At 42.1% G+C, this 27,727-nt stretch overlaps 1 protein-coding gene across 2 annotated transcripts; it reads left to right on the top strand.

The window, feature by feature from the left end:
- On the top strand, positions 1 to 26,304 carry CMTM7 (CKLF like MARVEL transmembrane domain containing 7; the record flags this gene model as incomplete). 2 transcript variants are annotated; one of them, XM_080339398.1, is made up of 5 exons in its annotated part: positions 1 to 159; positions 21,602 to 21,775; positions 24,460 to 24,558; positions 25,572 to 25,653; positions 26,012 to 26,304. In XM_080339398.1, the coding sequence occupies 5 exons, from the start codon at positions 1 to 3 to the stop codon at positions 26,023 to 26,025; spliced, it is 528 nt and encodes a 175-aa protein (XP_080195524.1). The 2 variants fall into 2 exon arrangements, with proteins under 2 accessions (XP_080195524.1, XP_080195523.1); XM_080339397.1 differs by lacking the exon at positions 26,012 to 26,304 and having other exon boundaries at positions 25,572 to 25,670.
- Positions 26,305 to 27,727: the final 1,423 nt, after the last annotated feature.

Here is a 27,727-nt window from a genome sequence, read left to right as displayed (position 1 = left end):
ATGTCTCACGGGGCACGAGTGATCCGCACCGGGGTGAGCAGCGGGGGGCCCGCGGCCCCACCGGCCGCCACCGCCGCCTCCTCAGCGGGCTCCGACGCGGAGCTCATGGACGGCGCCTATTTCCGCTCCTGCGCCGGCATGCTGAAGGTGGCCCAGATGGTAAGGGGCGAGCGGGGCGGGGGCGCCCTTTGGGGACCGTTGGGGCGTCGCAGCCACCCCTGCCGGGTGTTTCTTGTGGCGGCGGGTCTGGAGAGCGTCGTCGGGGGGTGCTGTGGCCGCAGCTCGTTGTCGTTCCGCCCGCCGATGTTACTCCTCAGCTCTCGCAGGTCGCGGGAAGAAGGAGAAGTGGCCGCTCCTCTGGCAAGGTGAGGTGTTGTGGTCTGTCAGGAGCTGCCTTTGAGTTTTCCTAAGGTAGCGATGGGCACTTCTGTTCCGACATACGAGCCCAGGGTATCACCACTTGCTCGAAGTACTTTGTGGTATCATCTTGAGGATTGTAGCCAATGGAAATGATGAGTATTGGCAACTTTTTGCCATTAATAATAATGGTAACATGGTGACGTGAAGGCACATCATGCTCCAGCAGAACACCTAATTCCTATGCACAGAATCCATAGAATCATTTCCGTTGGAAGCGACCCTCAGGATCATCGAGTCCAACCATAGCCTAACCTAACTCTAGCCATAAGAACCTTTTCTACGTGTCTTTTAAACACCTCCAGGGATGGTGACTCCATCACTTCCCTGGGCAGCCTGTTCCAGTACCTGAGCATGGGTAAGTTTTTGGGAGAAAGCAAGTGCCAGTGCTGACAGTGGGCTGGTAAGGGCGGGCACCATGGCTGAGACCACTAGTCCAGCTGGCTCCTTGCCCCCGAGACCTCCAGGCAGTGCTCTGGTGACCCAGGAAGAGATGTGGGAGATGTACGGCTGAAAAGCAGAAATTCATAATAAATCGATAGTGGAGCGCTGCCAGGATTTGAGCTGATGCCTTCACTTAGTGTAGAAGATTTTGCTCAATTTAGATGTGGAGAGGATTAACAGATGGATAAGTTCTTTCTCATTTCTATGGCACATAGTTGTCCATGGAGTGGTTTGTCAGCTTAATGCCAGTAATGGCAGTGAATGACAGATGTCTAGGAAACAGCATGGAAGACAACATGTAGTGATACCTCCTGACATACAGTCTCGTCCTGCAAAAACTAGTACCTTGGCAAAAGTTTATGGTGGAGTTGTTACCTTCATTTTTTATAATCCCCAATGCCTTTTTTTTTTCTGCCTGCATTTATTCATCTAGACATTTTTTTTTAACCTCTGTAAGTTCTTAGCATCTATGGAGTCATGAATTGACATTAGAAATTAGGAATAATTTTGTTCTAGGTTACAGTTGAGTAATATCAGATCCTAAAGTTTCTATTTAAAAGGTACTCAATTTCTTCCAATTCATTAATAGCCATCAGCTGCCTTTAGAAATGAGCCTTGTTCACAAGAGGTGTAATTGAATGTGACTGAGCATGGCTACCTGCACCTGCTGAGCGTTTGTAATGCGCTTGCAAGACCTCAGAGTTGTCCCTTGCTATGAATTCTGTCTGGTAGGAATACAAACAATTGTCTGCTGCCTTCTCTGGGCCTGGGTTGTTCTCAAACCATCGTGTGGATCTGGAGTATCTTTTCAGGAGACAAATCACATTATTTTGAGAGTGTGCGTCTACATTGCAGATGAAGCTGTGGTCCTACAACCTGTGCTTGGCTGATTAACTAAGAGGGTGTTTACTCTTTTACTTTCAACACTGCAGAAAGAACGGTTCCTTTTATGGACTAGAAATACCTACTCCTCTCTGCTCTCCATCCTGCTGTGGTGTCAATACAGCTACAATGTATGGCTCGTACAGCTCGCACAGGCATGCTTATTTGTGCTGAAATTTGAGGTTTTGGTGCACATGTAAAGTGTGTGCGTATACTTTACATACTTTACATATTTTGATGTAATTATGTAAATCTATGTAATTTTATGTAATGCTTCACACACTTTACATAAAGTAGTATTTTATCGGTGCTGTTCAATATAAAATTCATCAGAATTTAAGTTAGTGGCTTTCTGTGGTGACTTTAACAGAAGTTAAAATAGTGTAAATTAGTTCCCCTTAGCACTCTTTCATCTTCACCTTCTTACTTTTTTCTGCTTTCCAGCTTGCCTGTGAATAACACCAGCAGGAGTTACCTCGGGTGTCCAAGGAACATTGGGCAAATGAACTTTTTTTCCTATGGTACCACAATACTGTCTTCTCAAATAATTCCCTAAGAAAACTAAATGTTTGTGCTGCATTGTTTAGAAATAACCAGGATAGGTTAGCTCTAGATTAACTCCTGCATCCAGTAAAATATGGAGAGCTAAGTATTTTTGCAGCTCTGCTTTATCTCTTCTCAGAGAGTATATCCACGGTATCCGTGCGTCCATTTGTATTAGCATTCTGTTCTTTTAGTAAGAGGTGTTTGCAACATTCTTCTTTGAAACAAATTCTGTATGCTAGATCGAGAAACATTCCTGCATTAGTGTTAATGTGGCTGGTGGAGCTGCTGTCTTACTGAGGAGGAGAACCATTATGCAGGCAGAGGGCAAAGGTGAGGTCTTTTGGGTTAGACATATATCATGTTAAATTGCATAGTGGGCCTCTGAACGGTTGTGGTTATGAAGAGGAAACATTACTGTTTTCTCTTTCTTCCTCAATCCCTTAGACCAAGAAGTAAATGAAATGAGAGAGAACAGGAAAGAAACAGTTAATCATTTACTGTAATGTTAAGGGATGTTTGCAGTGCTTGCAAGCTAAAAAAAACAATCGATTGTATGTATATGTGCGTGAAATAATTCTAATAGATGACATAAATATGGAAATTATACGAAGGAAATAGAAGATCATGTTACAGCTGTTCTTCTCTAAGATTGGAACACAAGGACTAAAACTCAGCAGTCTTGGACAAGATGAAGAGGTTGTGCAACAATCTGATTATTCCTGAGTTGTTGCTCATGTCTAAATGTTACTAGTGCTTTCTTTTCAAGTTCTGGGTGCTGTGGTGTCTAGTGTGGAAGGAAATTAGGAAGTAAAAAATGTCTTTCTTGCCTGTAAGCCCACACAAAATCCTCTTTTTTTTTTTACCAGAGAATTTCTTAAACCTTGCAGAATGATTATAGCTTTGAAAAGATGATGCTTTTTATGTGTTGGGTTCCTGGCTTTCTAATGCTTAGGGAATGGTCTCTAAATATTTTGAAAATAAAATGGAGGAAAAAACATAGTTCTGTGACTTGTGTATTTTACATGGCAGTAAGACAGCTTGGAAGCTGTTTTTCATGTGTGAGTATTACTAATGTTAGTAGGGGCTCCGTTTTCAAAATCCTGTCTTGCATTGATGCTCTGATTTTAACAGGAAGTTATGAAGTATTTTCAACATCTAACCCACTTCAGCTGGTTTAACTTGATGGTGATTAATATAGCTTTATTTGTGTTTAATTTGTATTTGCAGTTTTGCCAAGCTCTCTGCTTTGCTTGTGTAGGTCTCTGAGGCTTCTCAAACTGTTGTTGAACTGTTCCTTGTTTCTGGACTCTGAGAGGTGCAGAGGTGGCCCCATGGCCTGTTTTGCCTGTCTTTCACCTCCTTCAGGTTGGGCCAAGCTGACTTTGACCACAGTTGAGACTGAAGGCAGTTGTTCCCATAATAACATCCTTGTTACTGAGTGGACGGTAGTTCTGGCACAGTAAGCACAGCCTCAGAATGCAGGGTGTTTTAAGCTAAAACCAGTGTTGACTCTTTCAGCTCAACTTGAAGCAGGAAGGAGCAGTTTCACCAGACAGAAAAGAAGAAAATCAAAATTATCTTCTGAAGGCTGATAAAAAAAGATTTACAAGCAATTGCAAGTTTAAAAAGGATAAACTCAATAAAAGTTGACTTAACGGCGTCATTTTAACTTGTTAAAAATGCTAAGGCAATAGTTAAAGCTTTTCTGCTGAGTATCTCTAATTTCCAAAGTATGTCCTGACAGAAGCAGTTACATATTTGGTAAGTGAATGGCCAGCAAGACAATCTGTAGTTCTGAGTGACTTGGAAGTGTGCTGAAACCTCTCTGGGTTATTTGTGTAGTAACATGTAGTTGAATAATAATATTCAAGATGATAGTAATACATCTAACACTGAAAGCTAGAAAATGGTGATGGTTGTTGGAGCCAAGATCAACTTCTGATTATGTTGGATGATGTCAGACAAATTTACTGGGGAGCTAATTTCAGAAGGAGTTAAAATATGGAAAGAAAGCAAAGTCTGTTAGTGGAAGAAAACAATTCCTAATCAAAACCATTGACAGAGGAAAAGGAAATTCACAAATGCAAATTATGCTTGGGATGATTTGATTGCTACTCAGTCTTCTAACTTGATTTTGAGCCTGAAACATCTTTCTGTCCATAGAGGTGATTGAAGTAAAACATCCAATTCTTTGCAGCAGCGCATCGGTGTCATATGATTTTTGCCTGTATGGTAATAATTCTCCTCAGTCAGAAGAGAGGGATTCTGGTGATGTGCAGAGATGCTGGAATTGTAAGCCAGTCTCTGGGTCCTGTGTAGACTCCTCTTCTAACTTTCTGCTACCCTCACTCTGTCTATAGTTCTTCCAAATGAAAATAATGTCCAGAATTAACAAGCTTGGTGAAAGCTGCCAGATGCTAACCTACAAAGCTTACATTCAAACAGTTCTGTTTTCTGCTTCACTTTTCATCCAGCTGGGGACAGAAAACATGAAAAATAGTGCTGCAGCAGCTATCAGTGATGTCATGACATATTACACAGAAAGTCTTATTTTGAGGCATGCAGGAGGCATTTTATGGTTGCAAAGAGAATAATAATTGAGGAAAAGCACCCCAAGAATGTGCAGGTGTCTGAAATCTGCAACTATGTGATTAAACTACTGGCTAAGCAATAAGGAATGGGGCATGTTTTTTAGCAGCAAAGTTTTTATTTTCAAGCCAAGGTTGGAGCTGTGTGTTTTAGCTGCTAATTATTTTTGTTGTTCTGCTAGAAGCTGCAGTAAAAGAACTTTGCTTGGCATGCTGGATAAAGAGAGAAAAAAATAGTCAGTCGTAGGTGCCTCCAAAGTAAGCAGGAGCACTTGAGTGAGGAATGTCCAAGCCTAGTAATTAAAACCAATAGGTCTGGGAAGTCTTGTTATTTCCACTCTGAGATCACTGAAACAGGCTGGCCTGGCCAGTTTTATTTTTTCCATTCCTGTGCTCTGGATGGACATTTTACAATTTCTTCCCAGGTATTTGCGCAAGGGCTGCGAGCAAACAGCGTGTTCCCTTGTGTTAACCAAGGAATGCTTGGTGGTAGGCTGAGTTCCATCTGATGGGACAAAACTCTACAGGCAACACAGTTTAAGGATTTTTCCCTGTCTCACCTCCATGCAGGGGATCTCAGCTGCAGGCATGCAGCTGCTCACAAGGTTACGCAGTAAACCAAACCAGGGAACTGATGTAGCTTTAATTCAGCTCTACCTCGGTTTTCTTTTTTCTGTAAGAGTTTTTAGAGAACACTGCAGCTATAGAGACCACTGTCAGCAAGAGCAAGTGTCTGGCATATAAGGGCAGGAACTACATAAGCCTGAAGTTGTTGCATGTGCTTCAAACCAAAAATGAAAAATTAGTCCTTTTTCTCTTGAGTAGTAAGTTCTGTACCATCTCTAATAGTTTCTAGGTCTTTCAGCAAAAAATATATTAGTTGTTTTTCTGATGGTGAAACTACTCTAGAAGGCTAAAAATAAACTCCAGTACATTTTGTAAAAAGACAATTATAATCATTGTCAGACACTAGGGAATCTCTGTTCTGAATGTGTCAGTGCATGATTTATCTGTGTCCCAGGAGAGGCTTCCCGAAAGCACAATGTTGGAGCTACATTTCATTGCTCATTTGATCCATCCATTGGGATTTGTTGCAATAAATTGATTAGCAACCTTAGTGCATGTAGTGCTCTTTGTACAGAGGTCATTGAGCAAGGGTTAGCAAATACATTTTCTGAAACAAAAAAAATAAAAGGAAATGAAGCCTCGAAATTTACCACATCACCTGAGGTGTGTTTAGTATGCTTGAAAGAGCAGAGTGAAGTATTGGCAGTGGTTTCCTGTGACATTTGTTTTACAGGAAGTTAGATTTGCAAATGCCATTTAAAAATCTTAATCAGGTTTACATGGTGTCCATGGGTAAGATGTGATGAAAAGCATGGATTCTGACTGCTCTGTGACTTCCCTTTAAGACATGCAAGTGGACTGTATTCCCTCTCTTCACTCTTTGGAGATGGTGTCCCTTGGAACATCCTCCTTTCCTGCTGCAGAGAAACAGAAACCAGGGGATCTGTTCTTTCCAAGTGTGGTCGCCACCAGCTTGGTGGAGCCTATAAACGGTGAAGAACATCTTACCAGGCACCCTTTACTGGGTTCCAGGGCTGTAGGTGCTGGAACAACTTGTTGCGTCTCATCGTAATCCAGTAACGCTGTGGCCGTACCGCATTGGGTGCAGTGCATCTGACCGTGAGGCTCTGCTAGGTACCTGCTCTGCATCACCAGGGTATTGTCCCCAAAGCCAGACAGTGCTTACTATGAGTAAGTGTTTCCCCGGCTCCCCTCCCTGGGGAGTCCTTATGGGGTATTCACTCAGTACTGTGGCTGAGTTGGCTCTGTTGTGCTATTGTCACCTCATGCACTGTGGCCTTGTCCACCGATTTTGTGGTGAGATGTAAAGTACACAGCGGCCAGAAATTGCTACTTTCTGTACACAGAGATCAAACTCTAAAATTGTTGTGATTTCCTTTCACCCACCTGTGAGCTTCCTCTTTTTTGCATAACTCAGATTCTTAAGGGATCGTCACGGCTGAAACAACTCCCTGCGCTGCAGTGCTGGTAATTCGATGAGTGTAATGGTGAGTACGAATGTGTCTGGCCTGTCAAAGCCAGGCGACTGCAGCTTTCCAAGCCAAAGCAGATTTGGCTGCTGTTCTTGCAACAGTATCATCAGCTGCAACGCTTATGGCTTCCTCTGCTGCTCACAGCTTCCCTTAAGGAAAATGGAAACGCAATGATGACAAGATTGAGAAGCTGCTTCAAGGGGGAATTTTCTTGGAATGTTTTTGGTGCTTTGTTTGGGTTTTTTTTTTCAATGCTGTAGATGAGTTCAAGGATCAAGTACCGTCTGGGAGAGAAGTATGTTGTTAACCTGAGATGACCAGCAGCAGCTGCAAAACTACATCAAGTCTTAGTGTACTTTCCTGCAAGTCAGTAATCACACTTTGGGGGAGGCTACTTTGAGAGCTCTCTCATCTGTTAGGGAAAAACTCAGTCCTCAGTTGCTGCTTCTCACCTGCTGGCTAATCGAGCCTTTCGTAGATTGCTTGAGTGAAGCTTCCTAGTAGGCACAGGAGCGCTGTCCCGGCGTGTTTGAGAGGCCTGTCAGTCTGCAGGCAGCCACTGAAAGCTGTCAGCTGCTACAGTGCCACTGGGCAATCTCACCTCTTCTTATTTTTCCCCCCTCATTCATCACCCTTCACTTCTCTGGCCCCTCGCCAAGCATCGAGTGTTTGCACTTAGAAAAGGTCATTCTTTTGTGCGCTGAGGGCCAGTCTGATCCAACAGCCAGGTCATGATGATGCCGGTTGGTCTTGGAAATTGTCATGATGTTAGCGTTTTTGGGAACTCTCACCTGTTTTTTTGATGATGATCTGCCAGCACAGCTAACAACGTGGACTCGGTTTATGTAGACAAGTCCTCCTCTTGTTCAAGGAGACCTTGCTCAAGGCTCTGTTGCCATGGCTAACAAAGCCTTTGCTGGAGACGACAGATATGAACTTTTAAACTGCTGTCTGCGCGACTGCCAGATGTCAGCGTGGTGTTCTCTGGGGCAGGGAGATGTGGCAGGTGTTAACTGAAGATTTGAATCAGTCAAGCAATAAATGCCTCAGACAATGAGAACAGGTTGTGTTGTCAGCAGCATCTGTAAGGGCGAGTGATGAGCAGATTGCTTGCTGAGGGTTAGCAGGCGTGGGCGCTGAGACTTCACTGAGCAGTTCACAAGATATTCCTTATCTCAGTAACCGCTTTCAGGAAGATGAGATTGCATGTGCTTTTTATTTGTTGTCGTTACTGGAATGATTGTTGCATTGAGGTACTAGTTTTTTGTTCCAGGTTCCTATTTGAGTTTTAAGTAGCTGTATGTATTGGGTATCCAGGTCGAGGGGGAAACCCTGCAGTTTGCTGTGCAGAGTTTGTGGGTGTTTGTTAATAATAAACCCTGTACCCTGGGCTTCCAGAAGCCAGCCAGTCTGAGCCAAGCTTGGCCGGTCAGCCAATGGGGGCTCCTTCTCTGTAGGTGGTATTGCCATGCATGGTTGGTAGATCCACTTTTAGACAGCCATGAACTTCACCTACAAGAGCTCTGTAGTTCACAAGTAAGGATTAAGCTCTTTCTATTTTTTATATTACTGACAATATGGGACTTTATTGACTATTTAAAGGGCAAACAATACAAACAACCCAAACAATATATCTGAAAATGGTTCAGAGCAGTGTTTCAGAGGTGCCTTGCTCCTACAAGGAGCTCTTCTTCCCAGCCAACTAAAAGAGATGTGGCAGGTGAGGTGGTCAGTCTCCTGCTCCCAAGGAGGGTTCCTTCTCCAGAGCTGGTGAACTTGGCTGCTTTTGCAGCAACAACCTCAAAGGACAAAGTTCTCCAGCAATGTTTACATCCCTTAGGTGTCTTTGTACCTCCATGAGCATGTACATTCCTGTACATCATTGTTGGATTCCTTTCTGCCATTAAGAGCCACTTTTCTGCCATTCCTTAAGACAGCTCAAACATCTTACTTTTTAGGTTCTACCAAACACGCTTTTGTTGGCCTACAGTTCTCTTCTTCTCCCAATCCTTTTCTTTTTCTTGCCTCAGAAGCATCTTGTGTGTTTGAGGCAGTCCTTCTCCATTTACACAAACCTACCCACCCTGTGGACTGTCTTGTCCTGTCATTCTGTCTGACTCTCGGGTTTACCAGACCAAGAGAGCGGTTGATGTAGCTCTCCAGGAGTATCTAAATGTTGGAACTACTTGCCTTGCAGAGGAGAGAAGTAACAACCACAGCTTGCTGTGCAATTTCTGAATCTGCAAAGTTTTGTTTATATTGATCCATATATTTCTGGTTGCTATCCTCCACTTTTTGCTAGAGGACTCTGGAGAGTCCAGTATCTTAGAATGTTTTTTACTTCCTATGATTTTCTGAGTTGTGACAGAGGGATTCTCCCTACTGTGCAAGATAGATGGTCTTCTACAGTGGAGTGAATTAACAGCAGGAGCCACCTGCATGCATGCCTTTTGCAGCAATGGGGTGCTGTTTTTCTAAATGGGCAGTAGGCTTCATGATGTGGAACATAGATTTCCAACGAGCACCACAACCAGTACCTCACCTTGGAGGAGGGCAGAGCGCACAGGCTGAGCCAGTGATTGTGTATCTGTAGAGAAAACCAATTGTAGAGGATGTGTCTCTGCACTTACCTGAAATAGCAAGTCCATCCTTGATTTGGAGATTATGACTTGATTTGAGATGGGAGAAACCACCGGAGTGTGTGGCCGGCTAGCTGTTACATGGGGCTGTTGCATGCACAGAGAAATAATTCCTTATTAATAGATGGACAAACTACATACTCACAAATCTTAGGGGCCTCCTGACTTTGTCCAAAATAGTACCTTTAGTCATTGCAAGTGTCTAGAAAGACATAAGCACTTCTTGGAGAGTTAGAGGGAAAGCAGCCATGTTTCCCAGAGTTAAAACCCTGCTGAGGCATTTCCTATATTTAAAATCCTGTTCCTGTCCTTTGCAGACATGCTAGAAATCAGCTGTGCCATTAATACAGTTTTGCAATGAGTTTTATGTGTTTTGGGAATTGTTTGTAACTTGAGTATGGCATTTGTGCAATGTTACTCAATTATCACTTATATGCCTGCAGTACTGAGTGTTGTGTGTGCATCTTCTATGTAGATTGGATAAACTTACTGATAGTGCTTTTTCAGTTGAAATGTTTTGATTTTAAGTTGCTTTATGAAACAAATCTCTTAATATTGGATTGGAGAGAAAATAAATAAAATTACGAGATTGTCGTTGATAACAAACTTGTATTGTGTGTTTTGTGGTTTTTTGTTTTGTTTTAAAGTAATTCACTGCCTGGTGAGAATATTCTTTGCCATATAACTGTAAAGTCCTCCGCTTTTAGTTAATAACATACAGGATTGTATGGTGTCTTTCTGTGTGGTGCAGTGGTGGTGCAGGCAGCTGTGGGGATTGAGGCAGGGAGCTGGCTAAGCTGGCGGTGGCGGGATTGAAGTGTTGCATACACTGTGATCAGTTGTAGGCAGGACCTAGTTGTACCTTGTTGTTACAAAGAACTGCCTTTTTAATGATCATGGCTAACATCCTGTTACAAGGGCTCTTTAATAATGTAATTCATATGCTGGTTGTGTGATTACCCCTCATCCTTTTCTACCACTGAGGCCTGTGCCTGAGCAGATAGATAACTTCTTATTAATAGATAAAGAATACCACTTGCTTGTACTTGGGATTGTCCTCTTATCTGAGTCGTAGAGGGTCTGAATAAGATTATTTCACCTTTTCTCACCCTCCCACCATTTTTATCTTCAATAGATTGCCTGTGGATGGGGGTGCACAAGAGAAGTCACTTATCAGAGGCCTGGCAGCCTCCTTATTTTAGTAAAGCAGCCAGACAAGAAGGAAATCTGCTCAGACGCAGGGGCTGAGAGATTATTGTGCAGCCAACGACTGACTGCTTCACACAACCATGCACTTGAAGGCAGCTGATTTCATCTGTCATTAGCAAAGTTTTAAATGGACTAGTTTTTTTAATCTTCTTTTTTTAGTGGAATTTTGACTGTTGCAGCTCACATTTCCAGCGCTGCCCTGGAAGAAGGAAATCTCGATTACAGCAGCAGTCAATGTTGTTGCTTAAATTAGCTGAACCAGTCTTGCATGAACTACAATTGTAACCTTTGTCTGTGCTTTGCTCATCTTTCTGTTTTGGGAAGCTGTTAAAAAAAAAAAAAAAAAGGTTTTATTCTATCCAGAAATATGTACTTAATAATAGATGGGTGTTCCTTCACTGTGGTGAGGTGTAACATTCGGAAATGTACAACTACAGTCACTGACATTTCTTCAGGGCATAGCTATCCTGACTGGCTCGCTTAGGGATGGAAAATTCCACTTATTATCTTGGCTGGTGTCATAAGCTGGAAACTTGGACTTTTTTTTTTTTTCATTCAAATACAAAAAGCATTTAGCTCTTACTATATTGGGGTTTTTTTTAAAAAAGACTGTGCTAAAATTGGATATGAGTCAGTGCTGTCCCTTGCTCCAAATCTGTAGACAGACAGTTTCTGTACTTCCTATTGCTTGCACTGAACTTGGGTAAGTTTTAAGAGAGTATCAACCAGTTTTTTCATGAATAGTTCTCAGGGTCCTCCTCTTTCCAGATTCAGATTCACCACCCACTGGGGGGTGGTTAGTAGATCAAGAGAGGTTCTCCTTCCCCTCTACTCTGCCCTGCTGAGGCCACACCTGGAATATTGTGTCCAGTTCTGGGCCCCTCAGTTCAAGAAGGACAAGGAACTGCTGGAGAGAGTCCAGTGCAGGGCAACAAAGATGATTAAGGGAGTGGAGCATCTCCCTTATGAGGAAAGGCTGAGGGAGCTGGGTCTCTTTAGCTTGGAGAAGACGAGACTGAGGGGTGACCTCATTAATGTTTACAGATATATAAAGGGTGAGTGTCACGAGGATGGAGCCAGGCCCTTCTCAGTGACAACTAATGGTAGGACAAGGGGTAATGGGTACAAACCGGAACACAAAAGGTTCCACTTAAATTTGAGAAGAAACTTCTCAGTAAGGGTGACAGAGCACTGGAACAGGCTGCCCAGGGAGGTTGTGGAGTCTCCTTCTCTGGAGACATTCAAAACCTGCCTGGATGCCTTCCTGTGTAACCTCATCTAGGTGTTCCTGTTCTGGCAGGGGAATTGGACTAGATGATCTTTCGAGGTCCCTTCCAATCCCGAACATTCTGTGATTCTGAGGAGGAGGGACATTAAATCAGTACAGAGGTTCCCCAGTGCTCCACTAAGTGCAGTGGAGAAGCTCTTCCAATGTGATTTTACAGCATTCGGGGGGAAAAAATAAAAAGGCAATTAAATAAAACCCAAACAAACAAAAACTGTTTCTGTCTTCTAGAGACTTAAATTGTCAGAGAAGGATGTAAAGGACTTTCAGGATGTAAGCACTTTTAGGTATTGCCAACTACCAACTGGAGACTGGGAAACCAGAGGTGCTCCCCACAGTCTTTGTACAGGTGAAATACTATGCTGAATCCTTTCCCCTGACCTTTTTCCCCTGAATTTTTAGTTAGCTAATTTTTAGTTAGCTAATTGCGATGCATGTCCTTATGCAAGGGGGCTGAGAAGATAGCTAGGGAACATTAAAAGAGGAAATTATGGTGTGTTCACATGTAGAGAGGGAAATTTGGATGGGGAAGAAAGAGATGTAAAGGAGAAGAAATATGTAGTGTAATGTAGAGAAAGAGGAAAGGGGAATAAAGAGCAGAAAAAAAAGAAGGGAAACACTGTATACAAAATGCCATAGTCCAGCTTCTCACGAGAGAGTGTAGCAGAGGGGAGCACAGTCAAGAAAGAAAATAAAATATTCTGAAGAAAGCAAGAAAGAAAATAAAATATTCTGAAGAAAGCAAGAATGTGGTTGTACATTGCAAGGCACAGTAATTCAATGAAAAGATAATGCAGTGCTGGGTGGATTATACATGACAAGGTGTGTGTCACAGTATTACGGTAAATCTTTGAGATAAGAGTTATAGCGTTTCTCTAGAACTAGGCACCTTGAGGCAATTTTGCTTCTTATCAACATTAACTTTCCTTCCTGCAGTTTAGCTGGCATTTCATGTCTTATTTCTATACCAAAAAAGAAAATTATTATTCATAGTGAAAAGTTACACAGTAAGACAGCAGTTTCAGCCTGTCAGTTCAGTATATGATCTTGGGATTTGCAAGAACCCTGTTCATTTCCTTTCTGCAGTGAAGATTTTTAATAACATTCTTTGTATTACTGCAGCAGCTGAAAGTCCCAGGCAAGGCATAGGCCACCTGCAGTGGGTTAACCCCTGTCAGCAGCCAAACACCCACCCAGCCTCTCAATCAGTCCTCTCTCCTACAGGACAAGGAGAAAACAGAAGGGAGGTGAGAAGGCCCATGGATCAAGATAATGACAGTTTTATAAGGAAAGTAAAAGCTGCACACGCAAACAAAGTAAAAAGAGGAATGATTTCGCGACTTCTCATCAGCAGAGGGGAGTAGCAAGGTTTAGCCAATTCCTGGAAAGCAGGACCTCAGCATCTGTAATGGTTACTTGGGAAGACAAATGCCATAGCCTCAGACATCTCCACTTATGTCTCCTTTTCTTGAGTTTTTTTGTCACTGAACACAACGTCATACAGTCTGGAATATAATATCCTTTTGGTCAATTGGTGCAAGCTGTCCTGGCTGTGTCACTTCCCAACATCTGGCCACTTGCAAGCCTACTTGCTTTGGGGTTGAGAGGAGAGAGAAAGAAGGCCTTGCTGTTATGCAAGCACTACTTACCAGCAGCCAAAAGACTAATGTGTTATCAACACTGTTTTCACCACAAATGCAAAGCACAGCACCATACGAGCTGCTGTGAAGGCAGTTAAGTCCATCCCAGCCACATCCAGCACATCACCACTGTGTGGGGTGTTGTACAGGCACAGTGGGAAAGGGTGACCCTTACTCTGCAGTCATTAATAGAATTGTGAAAAAACAGCTGGATAAAGGCATGCGATAATTGTGGTACAGAACAGTCAGGAATGATCAAGACGATGCATAGTGAAGTTGCCTTAGCATTAAAGATTACACTTCCAGTGTATTTGCAAAGTCTTGTGCATGGTGTTTTCTTTGCAACACATGATAATACATTCTATTGTAAGTAAATAAGCAACACTTGGGAAATAAATACCATTTCCCATTTTACAGTGAGCTAGGACTCTAATTTTTGTTTATCTGTTGTGGTATAATGTCCACAAATCAACTAAAAAGCAAGCCTCAAAAGACCAGCATTTTTCCTAATGTTTTACTTGTTCTGTGTCTTCCTCCTTGGATATTATCCCTACATATATTTTCGCCCATGCTGGTCTGTTACATCTGTGATCTGTTGATTGTTGATTTGGGCTTTTATTTGCAGGGGTGGGAGTGCTATTTTTTTTAGTGGCCATCTATTCTCAATTCACACTGTTATTTTACTTGTCTAAAGTGTTTTGAAGGTGAAAAACTTTAGCACAATGCATGTGAAGTTTTATTAGTACTCACTTGGTGAATGGGGGAGCTGAAGCAGCAAAATACATGATTTACTGAAGTTCAGATAGTCTGATGGTTTCAAAACTGGGGTCAGAAGTCGAGAGCCAGTGACATTTAATTCCTCCCTTGTATCAATGTCTGTGAAAATGTGTTCTCTAGTGCTCAAAACATTAGGCTTTCCCTTTAAGTAGGTTGGATTTATGTTTGTGCAGGTAGCTGTGTCTCAGAAAAATTTAGTTCTCTCCAATGTTACAAAATAATTAAGTATTGATAATAAAGCCAGAGCTTTATTGATTATATCAATTAAAACAGGACAGTAGAAAAAGATCATACGAAGAATTTGCACAGGTTGATTCTTGGGTTATAAAATTGTTCTGTGGTCAGACAAACTACAGTCTTCTACCACATGATCAGAAAATGGTTAGTGGTGCCATCTGGCCTATGGGTACACGGAGGGCAAAACAAGTCTTTGCTTATGTTATAGTTCCTTCACTACCCTCAGGGCACTAGTGAGGAAAATTAATCTGTAATCTCTTGACTGGTGGGCACACACTTCTGCCTGCCTCTCCCTTAGAGCGTGTGATTCTCTATTAAGCTGCTTTGGACTTGCTGGCTTGGTCTAGGATCTTCCATCTTTGCTGGTATGCTTCAGCACAATTGTGTTAGTGGAGTCCAGCCTGTTAGTCCTGAGATGCAGGCAGCTCTTGGGCAGTTTCACGGAGGCCCATGTGACTAATGACAGGACTGGAAACCAGAGGAGGATCTAGGTGGAATTCAAACTATCTGAAATCAGGAGTACAATGACATCTGGGCCTAATGCCACAGGCCTTTTCTCCAGTGTGTATTTGCCTTAGGAGTAATTGGAAGTTGGATCTTCCTTCTGTCTTCTCTCTTCATAATACAAAGGCATGATTCTTTTCCTTAAGAAAGTGTTGAATTTTCCTGCAGTGGAAGATTGACTTCCTTCAAGTCTTCCTTTTTGACTCTAGATGATAATTCTTCCAAAGGCACAATAAGAAATGGGTAGGAAAACAGCTGAGTTTTAAAAAGGAACAGCACTCCCAGGGAACATTTCAAGTAGCATTTTATAGCACAGGGAAAGAAAATTCATCACTCTTGTCCACTCCTTCCCTATCCTCTCTAGCCTGAGAAGTACAGAAGGAAAGTGTGCCATTCTGAACAGACTGATGTCATCTCTGTGGGCAGGAAGGACGATCCAGGGAACTACAGGTTAGTCACCCTCACCTCAGTCCCTTGGAAAGTGATAAAATCCTCCTAGAAAGCATTTCTGAGCACATGAAGGACAAGGGGATCAGTATGGACTTACAAAGGGGAAATCATGTTTGACTAGCCTTACTGCCTTCTGTAATGAGGTGACTAGCTTGATGGACAAGAGGAGAGCGATGGATGTTTTTTACCTTGATCTTAGTAAAGTTGTGGTCTTCCGTAACATCTTCATAGACAAGCTGACAGGGCATGGACTAGGTAAGTGGGATGTGGGCATGTATTTAGAACTGTCAGAATGGCCAGGCCCAGAGAGTTGTGGTACAAGGTCCTTGGAGGCCAGTCACTAGTGGCATGCCCCAGGGGTCAATACGGAGACCAGTACTATTCAACATCTTTATTAATGGCCTGGATGATGGGGCAGAGTGCACCCTCAGCAAGTTTGTAGACGATAAAATATGGGGAGGAGTGGTTGATGAGCCAGAGGGTTGTGCTGCCATGGAGACAGACCTTGGCAGACTGGACAGAGAGGAATCTCATCAGGTTCAACACAGGGAAATGCAAAGTCCTGCATCCAGAGATATCTGGGAAAAAGCCCCTGCACTGGTGCAGGTTGGGGGCCAACTGGCTGGAAAGCAGTTCTGCAGAGGAGACCTTGGGGTCTTAGTGGGTGGACAGTAAGTTGACCATGAGCCAGCAATGCACTCTTGTGGCAAAGGCGGCCAAGTGGGCTGCTCTAGAAGTGTTGCCAGTGCACTGAGATCCTTCCCCTCTGCTTGGCACAGGTGAGGCCACATCTGTGGTGTTGTGTGCAGGTCTGGGCTCCCCAGTGCAAGAGGGACATGGACTTACTGGAGTGAGTCCAGCACAGGTCCACAAAGATGGTGAAGGTTCTGAAGCATCCTTCACATGAGGAAAGGCTGAGGGAGCTGGGACTGGTCAGCCTGGAGAAGATTCAGGAGAGCCCACCAATGTATATAACGACCTGATGAGAGTGAACAACAGGGAGACAGAGTCTTCTCAGTAGTGCCCAGTGACAGGACAAGAAACAATGGGCACATGAAAGTCAGTCTCAACATCAGAAAATGCTTTTTTAACTGTGAGGATGGTCAAACATTGGTTGTGAAGTCTTCATCTTTGGAGATATTAAAAATCTAGCTGGATGCAGTCCTGGGCAAACAGATCTAGATGTACCTGCTTGAGTAGGGGGGTTGAGCAAGATGACCTCCAGACGCCCCTTCCAACTTCAACCATTCTCTGATTCAGTGATCCTTGCTGTGAGCCCAAGACATACAGAGTATAACACCTTACATTTCCTGCATGTCTGGAACACACGTTGTGCTGCTGCAGCCCCTCTCTCACCCCTCCGCCATGGGACATTGAGCGAGTGGTGTCACAGCACGGAGGAAAACAGGTCTTGAGCCTTGCCATCATCACTTAAAGGCAGCAGCAGCATAACACCTGGCCCCTCTTTGTTGTGAAGGTCGGATCTTCCCAGCCTATGTCCCATCTCCCATTAACATCCTTGAGTGATCTATGCTTGTTCACCCTACTTTAGGGGACATGGGTTGGCTTTTGAAGGAGGACCGTATCAGCCAAGAGCAAGTTATGTTTCATTTTTGGTAGAGGGTGCTCACTTCCAATCAGAATGCTTAGGCTTGGGAGCTTTTGTCAGTGCTATGCAAGAGCCAACATTTTCCACAGACACATTTCAGAGGATGTGGTTGCCTCGCTAAAATAGAGAAGAGAATGCAGGCCCTTCCCATCTTTCTTTTATGATGTCTGTTCTGTCTAGTAAGGTGTTGAACGCCTCCTGGCAATCGCTGACTGCCTTTAGCTTACACTGCTCACTGTGAGATAGTTCCTGATATATACCAGTAATACCAGTGTTCCTAAACACACTTCATGACTCGCTTCAAGTATCTGGTCCAATGGAAAGTCAAGAAGTAGATTAATTCAAGCCAATAAACTTCTGTGAAACTGAGTAAATACAGAACTTTATTTAAATCCCAAAATCCCTCCTTGGAGTTGATTGATGCACATGCTCTTTGTTTTGCTTTTTGGAAACCAGAAAGCACTTAAATAATAGTGTCCTGTACCTCATCCTTTTTGTAATCCAGGTCTGAAGCTGGATATATTTTCTAGAGCAAATTGGAATCTTCTAATGAGACTGACCACTGACTTTTACTTCAGGTCTGACTGGCTTGCTGGCTGTGGGTTGCACGTCTGCTGCTCTCACAATCTGCAAAATACTATATTGCAAGGGAAATGGCAGTGCCCTAATTTTTGTGTGCCTCTAGTTTTTATTTTCGAGATGTATTAACCTGCTCTCCTGAGCACAGATGCATAAAGAACACTCATAACAGTTATTAATTTTAGTGCCTTGCCATTCATTTCTCTCTCTGTGCCACAAACTGACTTTTAAGATATATGTTGAAATGTATCTCAGCCAGTTACTTATAAATAATTTTATTGCTAAATTTCAAGTTTTCTAGAAACAGGAATTCCAAGGGGAAAAAAATGCAGTCATCCCACGGTATATCATGATAAACCAATATCTGGTGAAGGAACTCTGGTATTTGTCACTTTCAAAGGACAAATAATATTATGTTGCTCTATTTCCTACATTTATTAGCATTTTCAACAGATGAGTTTTAAACTCTGACTGTACTTGCTAGCTGTGCAAGCGATATAGTGTGGGAAACATAGTATAGCTGTATATAAAAGTTGTTGACATGGTCCCCTTTGCACCTGTCCTGTGAAATAGCATTATGTGCCTCCCATCAGAGAACCCTCTTTAGAAATTGCATGTAAATCTCATGCTAAGGAAATCTTTGAAATAAATATTTCTGTGCAGGATTTCTTCCCACCTGTGTGCTGAGGCACATCTAAAATCAAAGAAGGGAGAATCTTTACTTATTGTTTTTGGAATTGTTTAAATTGTGAAGTACACTTGAAATGGAAAGCATGTTTGTTCAAATCCGCAGTTCGTCCTGTTCGTAGGAGCTGAGCAGATCCTTCACTGACTGCTTGGTATCTTGTATCTTCTTATTTCTGAGGAATATAACATCTCAGATGAATTTCCTGATCTTGTCCTTGGATGGCTCACATTGTTCTTTATGCTCCTCTCAGGTTTTTTACCTTCTAACTGAAAAATAACCCCAAACTTTTATGCTTCTATGAATCTGAAAGAACTGGGTCTGGTTTAGACTAAGGTTTTGCTGCCAGTGCTTCTTATTATTTGAGCAGTGGTTGTACTTCAAGGATCCAGTCCTTTGTACATAGTAAAAAAAGATGATAAATTTAATGATTCAAGCATTAAATGAGCCAATAGGCAGATTTAATATTTCTGTGAATTAGCACTTCATTCTTGATTTGTACAGTGTAACTGAGACTGAGAACTGATTATTGTGAAGGCACTTGAATAAGGGAGACCTTTTTAGCCTTTGGTGGTTGGAGAAGTGTTGTACTCCTTCCATCTTTATGCCAGAGCAAGATTCAGTGCTTGTTGTGGCTTCTTGTTGAGTCTTCCTATAGAATGAAATTTCATTAAATTTAATTTTCATTTTGTCATGAAGATAGTAGCTGTGTCATGCATCACTTTGAGCATTACCCTAGATGATGGGGTAAATGACCTACTGATCTTCTGATTAAGTTATTCAGCATTTAAGTCAGACAACTCTTTGCTTAACTGATGTTAAGATTCAAGGAATGGAGACGGTGATGGACGGTCTGTGGCAGCCTGAGCCAGCGTGGTTACTGGCTGCTGCCGTCCTGCCTGCTCAGTCCTTCCAATCCTTTCCCTTGCAGTCCCAGCTTCTCCCTCACACTCTCTTGCTCACCTGACCCTGCCTTGTGTGACAACAGAGGCATAGTAAAGCTGTTTGCTTTTTTTAGTAGTTCACTTTCTGCTGGCTAAGTACACTGAGGTGGCTCAACACAGACGAATACAGGAGCCAGTACATGATAGGGAGTGAAATCAGGGTGAGAAGGAGATGATGATGAAGGCCATGGCCCCTCATGAGATCACAGCTTAACTTAGACCTGGTTTATGTAGACATAGATTGGACAAAACTTCATTAAAATTATCTCAGAATTGAAGAACTGGGCCAAAAGTCTTTAAATGCTGAATTGTGGAAAGCATTGCTTTGTTGGCTTCTGAGAAATGTAGCATCTCAGAAAGGTCTGTCATGCACAAGATGCAAGACTTTGTGCATTTAGGATTCCCCAGTGGCTAGGCTGTGAGACCCAGAGAACGGGCATGGTGCAGATGGAAGACATGCAGGATTCTGCAATGGTGTTACACTCCCAAACCAGAGGGTAGGAGTGTATTTGGGGAGACAGGGACTGAGCAATATCATGCATTTTCAAAGGCACGTGTAGCCTCTGTTCTTGAAAAGCATTGAGCATGATCTAGCCCTGCACCTGAAAGTCCTGTCTTCCCTACCCTGTATCTGTTTCAAAGATGGGAGAAGATGTAGGCTTACTGTAGCACGGAAGCCTGTCACTGGCTTGGACTGAGCATCACTTACAATGCTAATATCATGGTAATATCAGATTATTTTTACCACAGTAAAAATAATGGAGCTGGACCTGATCTAACAACAGTTTAGCCACTTGTGTGGGAAAGGATCCCAGAGCACTAACTTTTCTCTTTGGAGAAAACCACCATTTTGAGGTGGTTCACTGTCACAACATTGATGTGACTGTTTGGATGGAATTTGGTCAAGGTGCAAGTTCTTGTGAACTTCTTGTAACATTTGTACGTGTGTACGGAGCTTTTGATTGCCCTTGAGGATGTGTATGTTTAGCCTGTCTGCTTGGAACTGAGCAGGTGAAAGTCACTTAAAACTACAGCAGGAAGAATCTAAGCTATGCTGTTTGGGTGTTCGGTGTTTTTTTTTCCCTTTTAATTTTAAGGAAACTACTCTGATAATGGATGCAGTTGGTTAGGAGTTTGGAAGGTGAGTGTGTGGGAGAGGATGGTGGAATCTTGAAGTGCTGGCTTCCTCAGATTGTTTTTTAATGTGTTGGAAAAACACTTAAAATGTGAATCATTACTGCTCCTGGCTGACTTTGGATGAACTAAAAGTCACAGTGGCTGAAGGCATGCACTGACAAAGCCTGTAATAAGAAAATATTTGAGTATATCCTTAGTAGATTTATTTTTATCACTCAGGCTAGCCAGGCTGATAGAAGCAGCAAGCCTAGTACAATAAACAAGTAGCTTTAGATTTAACAAATAAAATAGCTTTTGTCTTTTGCAAGACTACAACTGAAAGAAGTTGTACAATAATTCTTTGTAGTTTTATGTGACAATGTTAACATATTAAAACTTTGTAACTATTGTATTAGTGGCAGGATGAATTAATTAGTTCCTCCAAATGTTCATATTATTTGCTATGTTACTACCTTACCATCTGCAAATACTCCTGCTCTATAGGTGGTAGAAAAGGAAGGATAAAACTTTGCATGTGAGAAATCTCACTAAATGAAAGTAAAGGCACGTGTGTTGCTGGGTACCTTGATTTTCACATCTTTCAGTGATTTCCTTCTGAAAGTCCATGGGGCTTAGGTGCTTCAATTGTTGGTGCAACTCCAGGCATTCAATGCCTCTTCTTTATTTGAGACCTCTTGTATTGTGCATAGAGACTTCTTCAGGTTGGATTCTTCAGTCTGAAACTGCTACTTTTCATTCTAGTGGTTGGCCCTTTCCTCACTCTTAATGGTTGTTTTAGCTCATCCAACAGCAAATTTTAAAACATTATTACTATGCTCATTACTTTGTCCTCCACTTTGTTGGGACCATCCAATTTTCATTAGATATTGGTCTTCTGTTTCTAAATGCCATTTTGTTGTGTTTAAAATAATCTCCACGTTCCTCTGAGCATCATTGTAAAAAATCTGTAATGTGCCTTTTCTCTTTCAGATCTCACTGCTGATTGGATTCATCAGTGTAAATAGTTCTCCATGGACAGATAACAGTGCATACAGCTACTTTCAGATTGTCACCATGTGCGACTTCGTTATGATTTTGTTCTTCTACATTATCCACATTTTCAGGATCTACAAGAAGCTTACTTGCGTTAGCTGGCCACTTGCCGTAAGTCTGGGTTCCTTCCTTCTCTTGTGTGTTGATGTCTCAATTAATTAGTGCATTTTCTTGTCCTGTCAAACAATGATAGGCTGTCTTTCACATACTTAGTTTTTGCCTTGTGTCGAAACATTTTTTGTTGCTTTTGTTATTAGTATTCAGTTCAGCAAATGCTGTAATTAATTGTAAGTTTTTTTAGCTGATTTGGATCTGATCCTGCCCTCTTTTACGCAGATATAAATCCACATTTACTCCAGGGAAGGCAATAGTACTATTCTGAGACAATTTAAATTGATACTGATTATCCAGCCTTCAGCAGATGCGCCCCAGCTCAGGTCATTTATAGCAGCTAGGGGATTGCAAGACTACCAAATCATGGCATTATAATTCATGTATGACATCCTGTCCCAAAATAAAGTCTACAAGTGCTATTTAAGTCAAATGTGTCTCTTTTTGGTATTGTTTTAAGTAACTTAAACAATAGCAAGAAATAGGAGCCTCTGCCTGATTGCCATGGCCTGGCCATTCCTGGGGTACCCTGCAGAATGTTCCTGCCTCATTCCCACATTTCCCCTGTACATCCATCTCTCATGTCCTAGTGGAGAATTGACAAGCAGCACAGAAAATACGAGACCTGAGCTTCCTCAGTAGCTTTGGGTCAGGTCAACTAACAGAAGAGTCCCGTGTCCTAGTTTGGAATGACGGATTTAAATAACATCTTAGAATATGGCTCCTTTACGCATAGTTACATGTTAGTGCCACAGAGGAAGGACCAGGGGACTGGGGAAAGCCAACTGGAGAGATATAGAGGGATTTTGAAATCCAATAAGTGGCTGAATGGCATTTAATGGAAGCTATGTAAGTAGTTTACAGATATAAGATAACAGTTTGTCCATCCATCCACTTCTAACCAAAGAGAAAAATTAATTTTTCTTTTTAGCCAAAGAGTACGGTTGGACTTGCACCCCTTTGTATTTTTTCAACTGTGTACCACCACTATCTGTCTCTAGAAAGTGCTTCTTTATCTAGAGATAATACAGATGCAGGGACTGAAATAAGCTAATAGATGACAGTTTTGCAAATGTGTGCATTGCTGTAACATGACTATGCCATTTTGACCTCTACATAGGCTGCTTTTGTTTTTTGTTGTGTTTAATCATTCCTAAATGTTCCAGAGTCACTAGTGAGTTTAAGGCACTGTAGTTTGTAGCTTTTCAGCTTCAGATAGCTTTATGGGATGTGATGCCTGAACATTGCTGCTCTTTTACAACCAGCCTCCTTTCCAGTCACATATTCAAGTATCTGTAGAACAGAACAGGAAGGCCTCAAAGAGACTTTGGGGAACCACAGCTAGTGTTTGGCTGAGTTTCCTGGCAGGATCCCTACATTGCAATCAAGGGTGTGATTTGCAGTCAGTAAAGTCGCAGTGGTTCAAGAGGTTGTTCAGCACTGACACCTTTTAAAGTATTTCTCCAGAGGAGCGCTCTCCTGACCCTGCCAGGGGTTGGTTCACCACCTAATTTAGCCTTTGCCCATCCCTCAGATCCCTCAGAAGTAGTGGCCTGTGTACACTGCTTTCTTTGGTGTCTCAAAGGAGGCAACGTCACGCCTAATTTGCCTGCTGCATCGTGGACTAGCCAGGGAAGCCTCCTTACAGAAATAATTTATTCTAGCAAAAGCAAGGATTGAGGTCTTAATTACCTGGTACAAGGTTACGAATGAGGAAAGCAAGTTGCAGTCTTGGAGTCTGCTTTATGACAAAGGTCCTCCTGAGCAGAGGGAAGCTGTGATATGGTATGATAGACTAATTCTCTTCTGGGATTTCCTTGAACCATTTCCTTTTGGAATTATATTCTCCCTCCTTTGGTTTGAGACAGAATCTCTGCTCTCCCTCAGACCTGGCATTTGCTTGGCACATGCTGGTAGTGCAATGCAAATAAAGTAAGCAGGTACCCTCCTGCCCACCCCACCATGCAAAAGAAATAAGCCACGTTCAGGTTGCAAACACCCATGCTGGTTGCCATAAGCTCTGTGAGGATTCAAAATCCAAATTCACAGATAACCTCTGCTTATCAAAAGGTAAAATTGGCTCCTGGGCTGATACTTGTCACACTAGAGAAGAGCTTAAATGTGGTGCCTCAGTGTTCTCTAAGAAACCCCCCCGGCGTCACGTTTTACTGCAGGACAACTGCAGCCACCCTTACAGACTTAGGAGCCTGGGTGTTCATAGTAGTGATATTACTAGTTTGTAGCCTGAGTGTCGGCGTAGCTGTGCTTTTTGTGGCTTCCCTCCTGTTTCCGGACATAAGTTGTTAGTAGATCTGGCAGTGTTTTCTCTTTAAGTGAGGTGCATACTTGATGCAATAAAGATAGATGTTTCACCCTCAGTAACATACCATGTTGAACTGAAAGGATTACATCCATTCCCAGTAAGCAGATCTTATTCCAGTGATGTTAGTAGACCTGAAGATCAGCCCTCTCTCTTTCTTTGAACAGAAAGTCCGGTGTGGTACAAAATCCACTCACTAGCTGGTTTTTTTCTCTTTCTTTCTTTTTTTTTTAGCTTTTTAAAGGTTTGTGTTTGTGTCCTCCAGGTTTGAGTAATCTCTGCCAACTTGTTTTCATTTTGAGACATATTGAAAAGCTTTCCTGATAAGTTTCCCATGTGACGCAAGCTGTGCTTGTCTTTACAGGAGTTTCTTCATTATTTAATCGGTACAATTCTGCTTCTCATTGCATCAATTGTAGCAGCATCCAAGAGTTACAATTTGACTGGACTTGTGGCTGGAGCGGTAAGACTGTGTTTACTAGTCCCGACACTTTTAAAATTGCAGTATACATTAAACAGGGCATTGGAAATGTATTACTTGTAATTTTATTTTCTTACAGGCTCACTTGTTGTGTCTTGGTTGGGTGAACTATCTTCTAGCTTATGTCAGTGAATGTTCTGTAACACAATGCCAACAAAAACATTTTGCTGTGAGAGTCCAGATTCACCACTGAAGTGGGTATTTGTCCTGTCAGAGAGTTGAAACCAAAGGCTCCTGCTTCAACTAAAATGAACCAATGTGTTTAAGGCAAGAATTAAGACAGTTCGGTTTCGACAAATGACTGTTGTAGCAGCTAGGAGTCACCTAAAGGATTTCACCCCAGCTTTTGACACCTCGTGCTCCTGAACAGAGCCCTGTTCCAGATAACTTCTCCTGGGCTAAAACCCACTGGGGTCCTGGGCTGATTTCCTGGCAGATATTCTCTGCCTCTGTTGGCTGGAGGGCTTTATAGAGAGAGGCAGGATTCTGAGCGTGGGCAACAGTATTTTCAGCAGTAGGACATGAAATACAATACCTCCAGAATAAATAATTGCTTTCAGAAACTTAGTCCTAATTGTGCCAACGGACAAGATTTACTTGACTTGTTTATTTGGCAGATGGCAGGGAAAGACTTGTTTGAATGGGGCAGTAAAAGAGCAGTAATGAGAGGTGTTAGGAAAAGTCTTTGTTGCAGAATGCTAGTGAGAAGTCCAGAAGGTGGGATGCTGTGCTGCTGCCCAGCTTTTTCTCTTCCCTTGTACCTGACTCTTAGTTTATCTTCCAGTCATTGTTTTGACAATACACGAGCTGCTGTTATACTATGAAAATGTTTATTTGTTTAGTATATTGGCAGAATGAAATAAAAAATCACTTTTAGGGGGTCTGTTAATGTTGTAAAATATGTATCTGGGTATGCAAGAGTGTCCATACATTAATGGAATCTGTGTCATCTAATGTTCTGTAAGTATTTGTGGTTTGTTTGTTTTCTCATTCAGACGTTTGGGTTCCTAGCTACAATCCTTTGTGTTGTAAGCATGTGGTCATCCTACAAGGTTTCATGCATCACGCAGTCATCGAGTAAGTATCATGCTTAGTAACTGCCAGAATGCTTTCCAAAATGAATATTTATGTTTTCTGCCACAGGGCTGTATCTACCTGGAAGGATTTATTAATGTCCTGTACCTTGTTACGCAAAATTAGTCACAAAGCAACAATTCCGTATTTTCTGCCAACACAGATGCATCACAGCTACTGACAGCTGTTAACAACTAGCTACAAGAGCAAAACAACTTGCTTCTAGCAAGTAGTGCATGTACCAATGCTTTCTCTTCTCCCTCCCCTGCCCCCTACCAAAAGGTGGTTTCCTGTGTGTTCCTTAATCAAGTAGATGAATTTATTTGTGGCAGCACAACTGACACTGTCTTCCTTTTCAAAGATGCATCTGTATGACTCCTTCACCTCTGCAAGATATCTGCCTTACAAAATAAGATACCAAAGAGGAGCGTCCACTACTGAGGAGAGAGCATGGGTATTTTGTTGCCAGCCTGGAGAGCCGGTAGCTTTTGAAGATCTACTTGAATGCCTATGCAAAAACAATGTTGTGAACCAAAGTTTTTTTGCTCCCCCCCCACTTCCCCTCCCCTCAAAGAAGTTTATAATGGAGAACCTGCTTTTTATGAGCTTTACAGAGAAAGACAACTTCTGTCTTGCGGGCTGGGCTGTGGTCATTTCCAGCTTTTTGCAACAAGTGCATTTAAAACTCATTTGGAGAGTCATTTGGTTCTGCTTTCAGAGGGATGGAGAAACTGCTTCTGATTTCCTCCGTCTGTTTACAGAAAGGAAATCCCGCAATTTCCTACCTGATTCTTAACTTCCAATGATGATTTGTTTAATGAAGGAACTGTTATAAACTGATTCGTGCCTGGATAAGCTGACCCAAGTCTTTGTTACCTCTTTCTATCAGAACTGTGGACTTTTTCTAACATCAGCTCAGCCAGCATCAAAGATCATGAACTGCAACTTGAATACATCAGTGCAAACACTCCCCTGAGCCCCAACAGTACATGATTAAATTGTTGGTTTGTTTTTTTTCTCCACTGATTTTTACAGGTTACTAACAATCAAAGATTATTCTTAAAAACTTCCCTCTGACAAATACAGGAAAGTACATACCCAAGAACATGGGTTTTTAAGTTTTATGGGATCACTTTTTTTCCTTTTGACAATAGTCATTTATAAAATGCGTATTTGTAAGACCTCTTCTGTAGAAAAATTTCCATTAAATTATTCTCTTTGGATTCTAACAGTGTCTACGGAAAGTCCATTGTGAATGGAACAATGTGCTTTTTTCTCTCCCTTACGTGCGGTTTGTCCCTCCCTCTGCCTCTGCTGGCTGGGGTTCATGCTTTTGGAGACTTTCCCCAGAGCCTGGACAGAACGGTTCAGTTTTGCCCAGCCTGGTCTTGTTGTGAAGTTCCGTGTAACTCTGAGGTTGAGAAAATGCCTCTTGGAATCTTTGTCTTTCTCTCCTTTGCCATCCATCTCTGGTGAGCTGGAAATTCTTCGTAGGAAGAAGAGAAGCACAGGCCCTTCCTCCTTGGTGCTTCCCCTTTTGTGTCTGGCTGCGAAGTAGAACTTGTATTATAAGTCGGTCTTTTCTGTCAGAACAACTGCATGAAGGTGCAGCAGGTTTCTGCAAAAAAGTAGGATTTATACAATTTACCAGGTCAAATCTGGAGAAAAAAAGCATTTTCTGGTCTGCTATGCCTTTTTCTATTTGACTGAAATTCTGTGGCAATACTGCTAAGTAATTTAATGGTCTTTTCAGAAAATTCTTCTCATGCCACATAGCAGGTCATCATATGTTGCCATTTGTTGCCACCTTATTTTTTTTTTCATCCTAATATATATATATTTACTCTTTTCTTTTCTTTTTTTACTCTTTGACAAGAAACACTGACCAGCTGCTAAAGTATCACAAATTTTGAGTAAATAAATGAAAATACCTGAGCAGATAACCTGGAAACAGTTTCTGTGACTCTCCTTGCTGTTCTTTTTCATAAGTGCCCTATTTACAGCAACATAGAGCAGAAAACAATTTGAAAGCCCGAAAGTCTGCTCTTTGTGGATGAAGATACATATATTCACTCCC

The sequence above is a fragment of the Nesoenas mayeri genome (genome assembly GCF_963082525.1).
Source record: "Nesoenas mayeri genome assembly, chromosome: 2".
In the NCBI taxonomy this organism is placed as follows: Eukaryota; Metazoa; Chordata; class Aves; order Columbiformes; family Columbidae; genus Nesoenas; species Nesoenas mayeri.
The sequence above is the reverse complement of the archived record's forward strand: the minus strand, read 5'-3'. Positions and strand labels throughout refer to the sequence as shown.